This window comes from Pelmatolapia mariae, linkage group LG6 (genome assembly GCF_036321145.2).
Source record: "Pelmatolapia mariae isolate MD_Pm_ZW linkage group LG6, Pm_UMD_F_2, whole genome shotgun sequence".
In the NCBI taxonomy this organism is placed as follows: Eukaryota; Metazoa; Chordata; class Actinopteri; order Cichliformes; family Cichlidae; genus Pelmatolapia; species Pelmatolapia mariae.
The window spans coordinates 24,493,485-24,510,151 of NC_086232.1; the positions used below are offsets into that span (position 1 = coordinate 24,493,485).

Below are 16,667 nucleotides of genomic sequence, written 5' to 3' on the forward strand. Positions count from 1 at the left end.
GTCTGATAGTTTTTATTGCCTGGGTCTAGTTTGGCCCATGTGTACCTACTTTCTCTGACTGGCCTTCTGTGTGAATATTTAGAGCCCTGTCTTTCCTGTTTTCATCACCAAAGTCTTTCCTCTCCTCGTCTATGCTGCCTTTTGTGTTCTTGGAATTTTTAGTTTTCCTCAGCTTGTGTCCTATTGTGGATTTTTTGGACTTGTGCAACTGACCTGAATAAGTTCCTTTTTTTTTTCTTTTTTTTTTTGCTTGCTTGGACCTTGATATATAAGCCTTGAATATATAAGCATAAAAATTATGTTCAAATCAACTTAAATTCAAATCATGAAAATTTCAAGTGCCTCCAGTGATCATGAATAAAAAAAAAGAAAGAAAATAAACTAAATGTTCTTTTACCATTATCACCAGGTACTATAGGGCGTGAAGTGGGGTACACTCTGGACAGACTGACAATCTGACACAATAAACTACATGTATTTTTTAAAAACAGAAATTAGTTTAAAACCCGTGTTTTTTTCCCTGAATAGATTTTACATGAAAATTCACAGCAGGACAATGAGGTTCAATGTGATTAATAGAGAATTGCTCTATATGTTTATAAAAGCAACAAAGAAAGATACTCACAGTCAGTGAAGCTGACAATGCTCTTAAAAACTTTTTTCCAGTGACTGACAATTAAATCCGAGCTGTTACCTGAATCAATTTCCAGATTGTTTCTCCACTATTTAAATTCTCTCATGAATTCTGCAGTAGGAATAAGACTTATTCACATGACAGAAGAATATGAAGAGAAAGCTTGGCTCACATGACAGTAAGAGGAAACTTTGAGTTTAAAATTAGGTCAAGAGGAAGTCGTTTTTGAGCATTGCTCAAACATGGTATTTTCTACAACTCCTGAACAACACACACACATACACACACCCTCTCCTGTATTGTTAAACATTAATCTTTTTTGTATTAAAGACATATTTACAAGATAGTTTAACTAACACACTACACGTGTGCATCATACTTTATATTTCCCCGTCTCCATCCCCAGACTAGTGTCAGTTCCCTGACTGATGTTTGTTTATTAAACACAATATTTACCTCATACTTCTCAGCTTTGCCTTTCTGTCACACTAAGACACACCAAGGAGAATGATTATTAATTATATATAATTAATGATTATATAATTATATATAATTAATTATATAATTCATCTCTTTTCCTTAGCGTCCTTCCTTTTCCTTCCTTACTTTACAACACTGTAAACCCAAAGAAGTTGGCAGAACCTAAAAAAATGAAGGCAACCGACTGCATTAAGATTTTTTTGAGTTGATGAACTTAAAAATTGAAGTTTATCATAATTCCCTAAATTTTGGTTACATTTGACATGTACCTTTTGACTAAAATAAAAGTAAAGTATTTAATAGTTAAATGAAAGTTTCCATTCATGCCTTACATGAGAAGAAAGGAATGAGATCCAAGATTTAAGATTTATTTATATTATTATTTTATTTTTTTTATTTATATATTATGTTGCTAGAAGATAACAAAAATTACAGTGGTGCCCTTGGTAATGAAGAAAATACAAAAAAGATAAATAAATAAATAAATAAGATTGATTAAAAAAATGTGTACAACAGAGTCACTTTTTCAGTTATGCAAAACTAATATACATATACCACTGTTCTGGTTCTTTTATTTTTCAATACCTGCATGGTTAACATTCAATTTCAAAAAATGACTATCAGACATGTCTTGTAGTCCAGGTATTGCAACAAAAAATAAAATAAGATACTGTGCTTTGATACAGTGATCCAGACTCTTGAGTCTCTAAGTTGGGGAACACTTTACCAGCTTCCAGCCTACTGTACTCTGAATGAATACACTGTTATTCAGGCCCTTGCTAATAATTGTAGTAGTACAAGTAGTGCATAGATCACTTCAAAAATTACCAAGAAAGACATCAGCAGTTCTGATGACAGCAAAAGTACTTAATCAGTTCAAAATTAATTAAACTATAATTAAGTCGTAGTCATGGCTCATCTCTATACAGTGATCTTTTTTCCTACAAGTGTAAGGGATACCAAGTGTTGACCAGCCAGTATCTTTGCTTTGGTCAGAACAAGAACCTATGTTGCTCATCAAGGTGAGTTAAGTAGCCAGCACATTTGGTTTCTGGTAATTAGACATTTTTGAAAGAGACTGAAACGAGAATTCTGATTTTCAAAAGGCTGGTGTGCAGCAACATATTCCTCTTAAAAAATTCAGCCAGCCAAGAGAAGTTACCTTCTCTTTGCTTTTCCCAGCTCATGTCACTTACCCAACAATTACTCCTTGCCTTTTTCATCAGTTCTGAAATCTTCGCTAACTACATGAAACCAAATTTTAAAGATTTTGTCATAATTTCTGTATATAATAGAACATTGTATCAAAAGAAGAAGAAAAAAACAACCTCAGAATAACACACTGACTAAAGCTTAAAAACTTTGCAGTCTGTCTCAGCTACCGCAGTGAACTCAGCTAACTTAGTGAAGTGGCTGTTAGCTTATTAGCTGCTAGCTTATTAACTGTCAGCTATCTATCAGGGGACCCAGCATTTTCAGTTTATATTATATTTTTGATTTCTTATGTTATATTAAAATAATGTAAAGTTCTTGTTTTATTATTTAGTTAGAGTTTAGTTGGTTTTTATTCTAGTTTAGGTTAATCCATGTCTCTGTGTTTATGAGTCTTTTTCTGTCTTTGGTGTAAGTCTGTCTTGTCCTCTATGTTGTACTTTTAGCTATGTCAGTACTTTTCATCTCTCTTTTGTTCCCCTGTCTGTCATGTGTTTCATGTCTGTTTCCACATTGTCAAGCTCGTGTCGTCATGTCTACGTTCTATTATGTTTCCTGTTTTATTGTGAAGAGTCCAGTGTTGGGCAAGTTACTTTGAAAAAGTAATTAATTATAGTTACTAGTTACTTCTTCAAAAAAGTAACTGAGTTAGTAACTGAGTTACAAGATTCTAAAATTAATTAATTACTGGAAAAGTAACTATTGCGTTACTTTAAAATAAAATGTTTAACCCTCTGGGGTCCAGGGTATAATTGGCCATTTTTAACTACTTTTGATGTTTCCTCTATATTTCACCTTTAAAAACTATTTACTTTGCCTTGTTTGGTATCATTCTTTTCATACAACCTCACGTGTCTGAATTTACAGTCATGTTTTCATTTTGACATAATACTGTATTAACACAACTGATCTAAAATCAGACAAAAAACATAAAATCCGAGTAGAAAAAGTTATATTTTTTACTGTAACAACCACAAAAATTAATGAATCATATTTTATAACTTTAAATACAAATATAAATTGTCAATATTAAAATTATATGCACAAGTTTTGCAAATAACAAAGTTATTTGCAGCCATTTACCTTTTACCCTTTTGTATAAACATTTCAAACTATTTACATAACAATCAGCTGTTCTGCATTCAATAAGATGCCACACAAATTATTTGTGCCACTCCAAAAATGTCTGTCCACTATAAAGGAGAACATCACAGCCTGATACCTACAGGTCTGAAAGCAGCAGGTGTATCACTCCTGTTCTCTACCTGTAGAGAGCAGTAGCATCATTGTTCTGACACACAACACAAAACTATCCACAACACTACACACTAACTACACAAGACAACACATTAACTACACACTCCAAACACGCTAAACGTCACAAATCTCACATCTCAAAACTTGCTCTCTCTCTCTTTTTCTGCTGTCTGTCTTTCTCTCTCTCTCTCGTCACTCCTAAAACTTTCCCCTCTTCCTAAACAACCAAATGTCATGTTGCCATATGATTTTTTCATTGGTCGACATGGTGCATTTTTCCACCAACAAGAAAGGGCAGTTTTTTGTTTTGTTTTTATTTTTTGGTCATAAGCAGAGAGTGCTTGCTAGTGCTATTCTCAGACAGTAAACGTGACGAAGCTATTGAGGAAAAAACGCCGCGTATATATTGTTTATCATGACTCTGGTTTTACGTGGCCTATCAACACAATTTATAAACTGGTATATGTCACCTTGTTGCTTTGTCTTTAAGTGGTCATGTGATTGACTTACCACGACTACTTTATTCTTCCTCAGTCAAACATCAGCACTCACACGATTGTTTGCCCCCTAGCTACAGGTGTTGTGCCAAAAAGTGATCGTCTGCTAGCCCGCTGGAGCGCGCACAGCTGCTTAAAGCTGTAGCACCCAGATTACTTGCAGCTACTTCCGTGCAACTGATATAAGATGCAGTAAGCTTTTTATGTTTTGGGTCAAATTGACCCCAGGGATCAAAACTAATAAACACAGTAGTAAAATTAAATTATATTTTCAAAGTAGCAGGTCCTTGAGATGCAAAATAGTGTAGTTGAAGTTTATCAAAAATAATAAGTTAAAATAACTCAATAACTTAAAATGGGAGACAATATTAGGTGAACTTAAGCTATTTGCATTAGTAGGACTGTTTACATTAGTTAATTTATTTAAGTACTTTGAGTGCCTTTTTTAAGGTGCTGAAATTTCTATCTGCAGTCCAGATCTTTCACAAGCTGAAAACATTTGGTGCATCAAACAAAAAATCGAGGGGAAAAAAAGGTCCAGGACTGTTTTTTCAGGTTAAAAAGTTTATTTGTTTTCTGGGTTCTTTTGTAAATGAAATATTTACACAGAAACGCAACTTTTTGGTATTTCTAATATCTGTCTGAAATTCATAGCTGTATTCTGCCCACAGTCAAAGCATCCATTGTCTCTTTCAGGTTCATTATATTGTCAAAATTATTCACTCAGCCATTCAAATCATTGAATTCATGTGTTCCAATCACTTCGGTGGCCACAGGTGTATAAAAATCAATCACATAGGCATGAAGACTGCCGCTACAAACATTTGTGAAAGAATAGGTCACTCTGAGGAGTTCACTACTAAATATTGTACAGTGAGTGGTTAGTGGTATTAAAACAAAGTGGAAACGATTGGGAACGACAGCAGCTCAGCCACAAAATGGTCACGCATAGTGCACAGAGATCAACAACTTTCTTCAGAGCCCATCGCTACATACTGCTCTAAAGTGCAGTGCAGTGAAGGCATGTTTCGTGAAATAACAAATCACACTCAGTCTGGCAATCTGATGACCAAGTCTGGGTTTCGTGATTGCCAGAAGAACGGTACTTTTCTGATTATACTGTGTCGAGTGTTAAGTTTGGTGTAGAGGGATTATAGTGCAGGGTTGTTCCTCAGGAGCTGGGCTCAGCACCTTAGTTCCAGTGAGAGGAAGTCTTGATGCTTCAACATCCCAAGACATTTTGGAGAATTTCATGTTCCCAACTTTGTGGGTTTGGGGATGGCCCCTTCCTGTTCCAACATGACTGCAAACCAGTGCAGTCATGCTCATCCATGTATTTATATCCATAAATACATGGATGAGCGAGTCTGGTGTGGTGAAGAACTAAACTGGCCTGCACAGAGTCCTGACCTTAACACAACAGAGCACCTTTGGGATGAACTAGAGCGGTGAATGGGATGTTACTCAAGTTTATCTCCTTGTGAAGGCAGACGAGCAAATACTTTTGGCAATATTGTGTATAGGTGATCTCCAAACTGATGTTATTGGTATAATAACTGGTTTATTGGTAACAAATAAACTGCCAATATTGTCCGTTCATATTTATATTTGTCTCCCGCATTTCATGTCTACTGACTATTAAAAACAAGTACCCAAAATAATTTCAGAGAGCTCATCTTTTAATCATTTTATTTAAATACACAGTTCATTACTGCTGGTATGTGCCTTAATTACAAATGACTCTTAATAATCTCTCAATTACCATTTTTTTATATATAGAAACTATGTGATTAATACTTGTATAAAAAATAATAATCTGTAGTCTTCCCTGATCTGGTTACAGCTGGGACTGCTGAACAGACTTTAGTCAGAGGCTACATGTACACAAATCCTCTCAGCGGTAAAACAGTAAGACAGCAGCCTCGGACATCTCTCTGGAGGCGCTCCAGCCTTGCTCCCTGCCCAGTCTGTCGTAGTCAAATGATGGGAAGTCCCCACACTGGTCAGGGAGGAAATATCCTCCTCCTCCTATACAGTACTGCAAACACACACACACAGATACACACAAATATTGTCAGTTGATACCATTTGTTGTGATGACTCATTGCCAGCAGATGTGTGATGATTGATTACTCACATGTTCAGTGTTGTAACCAACAGTTGGCTTGACACCAGAGCAGATAGCCATGGCCGCACGTTCACGGTTTATAGCTCTAAATGTGATGAAGCCTGGTTCAAACTCATCTTTCAAACAGAAAACATGAAACCAAATATATTTAAACACCAAATTATGAAATTGAAAAAAAATTATTTGAGTCTTAACACTGTGTTGCAATTTACACAAAAAATAAGCAAACATTTAATGCTAATCCAGATCTATAATTTACATTACCCAGTGACGGTAAAAACAAAACATATTGGTGCGCACCAGTGCTACCCCTTCTAGCAGTGCAGCCTTCTAGCAGACACACCTAATGGTATCAGTTTCAAAATCCTGCATCGTATTGTTAAGCTCCTACATTTCCTCATTCTCACGTGACATTCACAAGCTTAAGTGTCCTCCCCGACCAACCACTGGGGTGACAACTATACCCTATCAGCCATTATGGCTAATGGTTAAAAAACCTCTCTATTACCATTATTTTCTTCATACATGATCTTCTTACTTCTTGAATTGGGTCCATACAACATTCTGGTGGACTCCTCATCCCCGTGGTCATATACGATGCGAATAGCTGGCCCTCTGTCACCGCATGACCCAACATTGTATCTCACTGGATATTGCTGAAAAGATGACACAGTCTTATCACGTGTAGATCTGCAGGTTTGTTTGTGTAGTTAACAACATTTTTAACCACTGTTTTATTTTATACTAAAAAGGTCTCAGCTCTAACTGGTTAGAAGTGGCTCAGTGCTGGATTATTTGTATATCTGTAAATAGTTTCTGACTGAAATGCAAACAAATGTAATGCTTTTGAAAATACATTTTTAAAATCAACATGTGTAGCTGTGTGAATATGATTTTCTGGCTTCTGTGGAACAGCTACAGACAAAAAGAGAAGACCACAGAGAAAAATGACCAAACCTGAAAAAATAGTGTCCGAAGGGAGTGAAGGAGTGCAGCATCTCTGTTTTGGCGAGGTAACTTCTTACCGATTTATTTAAATTTAACACTATCAATTTAATTGAACAGGACATTTTGACAGAAAGACGTCATAAGTGAAATATTCTTTCTTTGTGTGAGTCTTCAAGTGTTACAGAAAGAGAAAGAAATGCAAACAAAAACATTTATTTTTCAGTTTCCTTTTCCCATGCACAGACCACCCAAAGAAAGAGATCAACAATCATTTGTACAAAGTATCACCCATCCAGTAGTACCACCTTGTTAATGATGGATACTAGCTGCCAGGTAATTGATACCTAGCGGTTTGTGACCTTTTACCCTGGTTATAAGTTTGGTTTCTGCACAGCTAAATTACCTTTTCCTTTTCTTCCAGAGTCAAGAAATAATAACGACCTAAATAAACATATTACTCAGAATGTGTCCTCCATGTTTATTGGTGCTGCAACTCATAGAGAAATAATTAACATTGTGAAGACATTTAAAAATAAAAAGTCCACCGACTGTTTTGGTATTGACATGATATTAGTTAAAAGTATTATAGAATATATAGTGCAACCTTTCGCATACATTTGTAATCTGTCCTTTCGAACTGGTGTGTTTCCCTCACAAATGAAAATAGCAAAAGTTATTCCAATCCATAAAAACGGAGAGAGATGTCAGTTTACCAATTACAGGCCAATATCACTACTCCCACAGTTCTCAAAAATTTTAGAAAAGTTATTTGTTAATAGACTTGATAAATATATAGAGAAGCATAATCTCCTAAGTGTTAACCAATATGGCTTTAGAGTGAAAAGGTCCACTTCGATGGCAGTGATGGAACTTGTAGAAGGGATATCTAATGCTATAGATAATAAGGAATATACTGTTGGTGTTTTTATAGACTTACAAAAGGCGTTTGATACAATTGATCATTCTATATTAATGAATAAACTAGAGAGATATGGCATAAGAGGGATAGCATATAAGTGGATGAAAAGTTACCTGGATGACAGATATCAATATGTCGAAATCAATAATGTAAAATCTAATCAGTTGAAGGTAACTTGTGGTGTTCCTCAGGGCTCTGTGCTGGGCCCTAAATTATTCATATTATATATAAATGACATATGTAGTGTTTCCAAACTGTTAAAATGTGTATTGTTTGCTGATGATACCACTCTGTATTGCTCAGGTAAAGACCTAGAACAGCTTCTGACTACAGCGGAAAAGGAGTTAAATATATTAAAAAACTGGTTTGATGTAAATAAGTTATCATTAAATATAAAGAAAACAAAATTGATTATTTTTGGCACTAGACAAATGAAAAATGTATCTAAAATCAGGGTTAATGGAATTGAAATTGAAAGAGTGTATGAAAATAAATTTCTTGGAGTGATAATTGATGATAAGCTGAGTTGGAAGTCTCATATAAACCATGTGACAACAAAAATGTCAAAAACCATTGCTATTCTCTACAAAACAAAGCATGTCCTGAACAAAAAATCATTATACACACTTTATTGTTCTCTGTTGCTTCCATATATGACTTATTGTCTGGAGATATGGGGTAATGCATATAAAACAAATACTCTTCCTATTTTCAAGTTACAAAAAAGAGCTATAAGAATTATAAATCAATCAAACTATATAGAACCAACTAACATTTTGTTTATTAATCTGAATACCCTGAAATTTTATGATTTAGTTGAATATAAGATGGCACAGATAATGTATAAAGCACAAAATAACTTGCTTTGCCGCAGTACTCAGAAGCTGTTTAAAGTCAGAGAGAGTCAATATGACTTAAGGGGAACAGATTTCTTTAAAAAAAACAAGATAAGGACAAACATAAAGCAGAGATGTGTTTCTGTTAGAGGAGTTAACCTGTGGAATAGTTATGACAGTGATTTAAAAAGGTGTAGTTCATTTTCCTTGTTTAAAAACATGTTTAAAAACAGAGTATTAGAAAAATATATAAATCAAGAATGAAAAGAGCAAAAATAATAATACTGAAACTCTTGATTGTTTTGCTTTGATGTAGTTACTTATCTAAGGTGAAAAGTTTTTTGTTTGTTTGTTTGTTTGTTTGTTTTTGCTTTGCTTTGTTTTATTCTTTGCTTCGAGCCCTGTGTACAGGAGCTGCATGCAAAAAGATCTTTTGTTAAAAGGGTTGGCGTAATAAGCAAATGCTTCAGCCAATACCTTTTGATTAGCCTTGTCTCATGCTTTCTTGCTTTGTGGTAATCTTTATTCTGTATTCTGTATTCACTGAGATATTTGAATGCTAATCAATAAAATCAAATCAAATCAAACCTTGAAGAGCTGAAAGAGATTTCCTCCATACAGTCTGAGGAAGCGGTTTTCAGTGTGGTAGCGGAGGACGGCTGCAGCTTCCAGGTTCCAGAATTCCAGCGGGAAGTTGTTTGGAATGTGCCACACAGACATGTCCTCAGCTGTTATATCATAGTAACCTGGATTCTGGGAACGTGGACACACTACTGTGACACTACTAATGACTTTAATTAAAACTTTTGCCACAATTATTTTACAACAGATAGATTTAAATAGTTCCATTTGCTCTTTTTTTCATCTTTAGATTTAGTCATCTTAAATTTATAAAATATCAAATGAAATTACAAAACAAAGTCTATAAAACAGGTTCCAAAATTGTATGGGAATCACAAAAAACATGGTCAGACCAAAGACACAGACAACACTACAGGAGCAAATAAACCAATGATCTGACAAGGAAATAAAACTAACGAAATCCATGAAAGAAAGTGTACTTTAGAAGTAAAACAAGCAAGAAATAAAATATAAATCCTAAACACAGACTTATAGTGGTGACAGTGGAACAGACACTAAAGGAAAGATGAGACAGAGGGAGGAACAGACATGGAAAACACTTCTAGAGAAACAAAGTAATCAAAGTAGGGATCCAAGGACTCTAGAACAATGATAAAACACAAACTGAAATGTTATAATTAAGAATAGAAAAAAACCAAAAGGGCTCTAGACTAACTTTTTGCCACGGTTGCACTGGTGCGCCTAACTTTTTTTCTTAGGCGCACCCAAATTTTTCAACCACATCGCTTAACACCGCAGTTTTATATGTTCACTTTTTGGGGATGTAAATTGCTGTCCATGCAGACAATATTGATTTGTAAATGATTAACTAACAATCTTGTGCTTGTGCTTAAAGTGCTTTGGCACTCAGGCAATATTTTAGACAATGTTAAACTTTATCATCATCTCGGCCTCCTCTGACGACCTGTTTGCTGCTGCCTGCCGCTGAAAGGCAGTGGGGAGAGGGGGCACTTGGGCAGTGCATTTATCACGGCTTTCTTGTCCGAGGACATTTAAGTAAAAAAAAAAAAAAAAAAAAAAGACAGCGGCCGACAGCGCTGTAAACAACGGTACACTGGTGGGTAATAAGCGAATGAATAATGCCGAAAACAGAAATTTGAGATGGGAAACTGTTCTTGAAGTACACAGAGAGAGAACATCTAACAGGTTGGGAAAATCTGATTAGAAACTGATTATAGACACCAAATTAATGTATTTTATTATCTTACCACACATTTTTTATGTATAACTTTACTATGCAATTAATTACGATTAGTTAAATGCAGTGAAATAAAAAAATATGAATTAAAAGAAAGTAAAAAGCAAAATATGGAATTACTTAACCAACCTCGAAATAAAGTAGTGTTAATGTCTCTTTTCACCACTGGTTATTTGTTATTTTACCTTAAAGTCATCAGAAGTGGCGCTCTCTACTGTTCCAAAGGTGTTTCTGTTGGACCAGTTCCCGTCTCCATCCGGCAGGTCAGCATTGTTGCCCTGCTGGCTGGACCAGCGATCACCCACAGTGCACCTCCCATAAATGCTGTTCTCATGGACGCTCGCCACCAGCGTCCATCCGCCTCCAGCTGTGGTCATGTCACAGTAAGTCTGGTACAGCATGCCATTACCTGTAGTCAGGTAGTATACTCCATCTGGAAATGTTATAGCATTAAGATAACATAGTTGAGTCTTAAGAAGACATAAGTAAGTAAGTAAGTAAGTAAGGTCTATTTATTAAGCGCTTTTCGTAGACAGGCAGTCACAAAGCACTGTACACAAAGGTTAAAATAAAGAAAACATTAAGTAATAATATAGACAATATAAACAATGCAAATTCAAAACAATTCAAGAAGGCCGGTTTAAACACAAAAGTTTTTAACTGCTTTTTAAAGGATTCCACAGAGTCAACCAAACGTAGTTGTGGTGGTAAACCGTTCCACAGCCTTAGTGCCACAGACTGAAAGGCTCTGTCCCCTTTCGTCTTCAGTCGTGTACGGGGAACAACCAACAAACTCTGAGCCTGTGAGCGAAGACAACGAGCAGCAGTGTATTTTATAAGAAGCTTGGATAAATAATCTGGGGCCTGGCCATTTAGTGCTCTGTATGTTAAAACAAGAATTTTAAAATGAATTCTAAAATCTATTGGGAGCCAATGTAAAGAATATAAAATGGGAGTAATGTGAGCACGCTTGATAGAGCGTGTTAGTAGCCTGGCCGCTGCATTTTGTATACCTTGAAGGCGAGAAAGAGATGATTTGTCCAAGCTGGTAAACAGGGCATTACAATAATCTAAACGCGATGACACAAATGCATGAACATTTTTTTCTAATTCAGCTGAGGAAACCATATGTCGCAGTTTAGAAATGTTCCTTAAATGAAAGAAGCAGGAACGAGACAAAGACTTTAGTTTCTGTTTTTTTAATAGACGAGTTACCTCAACATGTTTAAAATACGATGGGACACAGCCTTGCCTCAGTAAACTGTTGATGATGGATAGCAATGTGGGACCAATGCTGGTGAGAGTCCCAGACAGGACAGAGGGAGGTAATATATCTAAAGAGCATGGTGAGGATTTCATTTTACCTATTACTGTAATTAAATCATTAAGTGTGATTGGAGAAAAGGAAGTAAATGACCCATGACACTGAAGGGTATCTTCATAAGGGGAGGCACTTGAGGAGATTTAGGATCTCAGGTCCATCACCTTATTTACAAAATGATGGAGAAAAGTATTACAATCTTCATCAGAAAGTAATATAGCATGCTGAGTTGGAGGAGAAACAATAATGTTGATGGTAATTATAAATGCCATAAATGCCTTGGATTGTTGTGTTAAGTTAATGAAATGTGAACACACTGTCCTTACCTTCTCGTTCATCATATCTGTCCCTGAGTTCTTTACAGCTCCTTACAACATACATGGATCTGTTCCTCACTTTCACCAAGTGCTCAAAATTTGTCCTGGTGAAGTTCTGCATCCTCTCAGCATACTCTCTTGTTTCTGTGATATTTACTAAAACTGAAAGCAATTTAAGAATATTTAAATTTTGACAGCAGGAAGGGAAAGTACACAGAGCATATGTATTGTGTTGTATCACCTAAGACTAGTTCATACATTTGTGAATTACCTATTTGTGAAGAAGGAACCTCTGCAAAGGACACATGTTCCAATGACAGCAGACCCACAAAAAGCAAAAATATGTTGTGTAACATCTCTGTGAGGGGAAAAAAAAACATTTAAACAATCAAACTCAGTGTTATTTCACACAACCATTCATAAGTTGTAGTAATTATTGTTAAGATTACAAAACCTTTGAGAATATGCATGCGTGTGTTTTTACTTCACTTGTGTTGTATTTCCTTCTTCGAAGAGATGTCTAACTAATAAATGAAACTGGTTTCGTGTACTGAAAAAGAAGTGGTGTGATGACCCTGAGTATGAGAAATGTTTATGAAGCTACACATATAAAGTTAGTGATTTTTTTTTTTATTGTTTCCTTGTTGGCAGAATGATTTGTGTTGAGTCATACACCAATAATAACTAAGGAAATAGGGCTTTGATGTGTTGTCTGTCAGTTTCACTAGGACTGAAACCATGGTAATCTAGCGTAGCGTATACATTTGTCATCAATATCATAAATGACATAAATGAAAGTTTCCACACCCGAGTGATCATCACGCATCAAGACTTAACATGGAGAGCTGTTCAGAGTCAGTTTGATGTCGATATAGTCAATTTTTGTTCCACATGTTTACACTCACAGATTTGGATCACTATAACGTTGCAATTAATGCAGAATTGTCAGTTCTAAACTGCAGTTTATTGCAGTTAAAATTTTATTATTTCCAGTCTACTTCTAATTAAGTAGTCTTGACTCTGGATCTCTGTACCCATTATGTTTTTTCTCAAAAACAAAATTCTTTAGAAAAAATTTGTTTCGCAAAGTGTTTGTTTTTCTTAAACTAACAAAACTAAACAAAGTGACATAACAATTAACAGGAAACAGTGGACATTAGAGACATAAAAAAACATTTTCTCTGCTGGATTCATCAATTTAAATTCAAATCATGAAAATTTTCAAGTGATCACAGCTGACATGGATACTGAGAAAAGTATTAAACTAAGCTAAATGTAGAAGAAGCTACTTTCCACTGCTCCCCTCTTATACACAAGAAGTCGCCACAGCAGGTAGCGCCACATGTTTGATGTGGCAGCTGGGGGTTTCAAACCCTTCCTATCGTAACCCCAGAAAGGGCTGGTATCTCCTCTGTAATTTTCTTAAATCAAAAATGTGTTAATTAAACAATGTCTTTCAATGAGGAGATCCAAAAAGTAAATCCACACCAGAATAGTAAGTATGAATAAAAACTAGATCCTCATTGACTCTAATGTTTGTCTGATAGCACCCAATAAACATGGACAGTAAAGAACTACTTCTGATCGAGCTTAGCTAATGATTATTATTGTGCTATGACTGGTAAGTAAACCCAAAGTGTTACAACAGGAAAACTGCAATTTGTATCCCTACCGTGTAAATTCGATCGTGTGTCGAAAAAGATCAAGTTTGCAGTTGGAATGAGACTTCTGTTCACATAAGAGAGCTTTGGTCACACGACGTCAAGACCAAAGTCTGGCTTGAAAACTAGGCCAAGAGGTTGTTTGTTTGTGTTTATGAATCATCACTATATTCAATAACTGAATCTAACTTTTACTGGTATTGAACTTTGGACTGTTTTTGACAGGATGCTGTCCTAAAAGGGTATGGTTGCATAGATTTATTTTTTACAATTTGGACCAGGATATCTCCTTCAGCATTAAGAAACAACACGTTAGAGGCCTGCCTTTATTCGTTTGCGCAATATTGCTAAAAGTAAAAACTTCCTGTCTTAAGGTGAAGCTGAAAACTAATTCATGCATTTGTTACTTCAAGGATGGACAATGCTCACGCAGCAGTACTGACAGGGACTGGAGAGAGAGAGCATATGTCCCTTATTAATTTATCTTAACTGGCTGCCTGTTAAATCCAGTATTGAATTTAAGTCCTTCTCCACAAAATCTTTAATAATGAGAACCTGTCATATTTTAAAGGCTTCAAAGTACCATTCACCCCAACAGAGTGCTTCGCTTTTAGAGGGCAGGTTTATTTGTGGTTTCCACACTGTAAAAGAAAAATTTTGTTAATTTCACAAAAGAAAAAAAAAGTCAACTGCGTTTGCCAGAATAATTCTGTTAAAAAACAACAACAACAAAACAGTAAATTGTAAATAAGAGTACTGAGCAAGCTGTAAATCTTACAGTTTAAGGCCTTTTCTGTTGGATTAGCATGACCTGTTGTTAAACAATTTTTTTCCCTGTGCGATTTATAAAAAGTTGTTACTTATTGTACACTGAAACCCATTCAGTTTCACAGAAAAACACAAAATAAACAATATATGTGTTGTATAAGCCTTGTTATAAAACTCTCATTTCACTGAATGTTTTGGAAGGTCTGCTCATAATAAGTATATGTAAGTATAAGTGTTTTTCAATATTAATGCTTTACAGTGAAAGTAGCATCTAAATATTTCAATATCATTTTTTGAAAAATGTTTTCATTGTAATTTGAGTTAAACCTCTAAGCACCCTCTAATGCTTGCAAGATTTTACACATCAGAACATAGTAAAAATAATGTGTTCCTTTAAAGTAGGTAAATACAACTTCACATAATTTACTGGCTTTTACCTTTACTGTTTCACAAAGGATTAAAAAGGTAATGTTCACAATATAGACTTTTTGAATGTGGATATTTTAATAAAGCAATTTAGCAGGAGCAATCCAAAAGCTGGATCAGATACTAATAATTACATAATCATCGCTGAAATTATTATTATATTGTTATTATTATAATCCTGATTCTTAATGCTGATCTTGAGAGGAGGATGGGTGCATCCAGGCCGGAAGATGCACTTATCTTCGTTCCATGTTGATATAATCCAATAGGAAAGGTACAAATTTTCCCAAATCCTGTGTGACTGAAATCCTGTCCAGCAAAAATGAGTAGAGAGATAAAAGTCAAAAATTATAATTCCAATTTATAAATCCACAATGTTTAATCCCAAATGCTTCTAAGACCCCTCTTTTATACATATTTGGCCACGTGCATTGCACTGTCCTTATAATTTATAACTGCAATCATTGTGTTAAAAGAGGCAAGCTACTTAAATCCTGATTTCTTGTTTTTGATGATTTCTATTTCAAACTTTATTTACAATGTTAGAGTCTACCTGCAAAACACACATCTGATTGTCTTTATCTGTTGTTTTTTCTCATGCTCTAATACAAAATTCCTTGTGCAGTTGTCAAACTTTATTATAAAAGTTTGCCAAAAATAAACCCCTTCAAGACCACAATACACTCTTATAACAGTATTTTGCACCTGTATGCATTAAGTTAAATTGAAATTAGGAAGTATTCGTAGCTACTTAAATTTACACACACGCACATGCACACACACACACACACGCCCACTCAACCATATAGCTAAACACACTATCTGCCAGGATAAACACACTTCAGTCTGTTTATTCACTGAAAAAAAGGGATTGGCCATCTCTTGGATTTATGTAAGCATCTTGCGTGTATTTAGCACAATTGCCTCATGCTTTAAAGTTAAGTGTAACTATATAGTGTAGAAACTACATGATATGCAGAGAGGGTAGGTTAAATTGTTCATATCATGTTCAAGTGAAGTAAGTCAATAATATAGCAATGTTAAATCTCGCGACACTGCACGGGATTTCAGTCTCACGCGCTTTGGATCGTAGCCGCTCTACTTTTTTCGGTCTACTTTTTTCGGTATACCGAAAGTAAATTGGGTGGTTGTTACCTTAAAAAAAAAGTCTACCTTGCGATTTGAACACAAAAATTTCATGTTTCTATCTTGACTGTAATTAAATCATGTAGGATCTGTATGAAATTCAACAACTTAATTTGTTCTTGTTGAGATTACATGATACAATCTAGTAAGAGTGGTTAGTTGCTGGAATCATGAAATTCACAAGCTCGCACAAGATTTCAAACTGCAGGAAAATCACTGCAGTTAGAAGAAGCAGACAACTACACACACCACAGGTATACTATTGCTATTTATTGTG

General features: G+C 35.2%; 1 protein-coding gene across 1 annotated transcript; it reads right to left on the bottom strand.

The window, feature by feature from the left end:
• Window positions 1-5,974: 5,974 nt before the first annotated feature.
• LOC134629726 (intelectin-like) lies at window positions 5,975-12,510 on the bottom strand. The gene is made up of 6 exons (XM_063477248.1): window positions 12,399-12,510; window positions 10,937-11,184; window positions 9,500-9,664; window positions 6,747-6,864; window positions 6,218-6,324; window positions 5,975-6,118 (listed from the first exon to the last, which is right to left on the bottom strand). Exons 1-6 carry the CDS (start codon window positions 12,508-12,510, stop codon window positions 5,975-5,977), a joined length of 894 nt encoding a protein of 297 aa, XP_063333318.1.
• Between the last annotated feature and the right edge of the window lie 4,157 nt (window positions 12,511-16,667).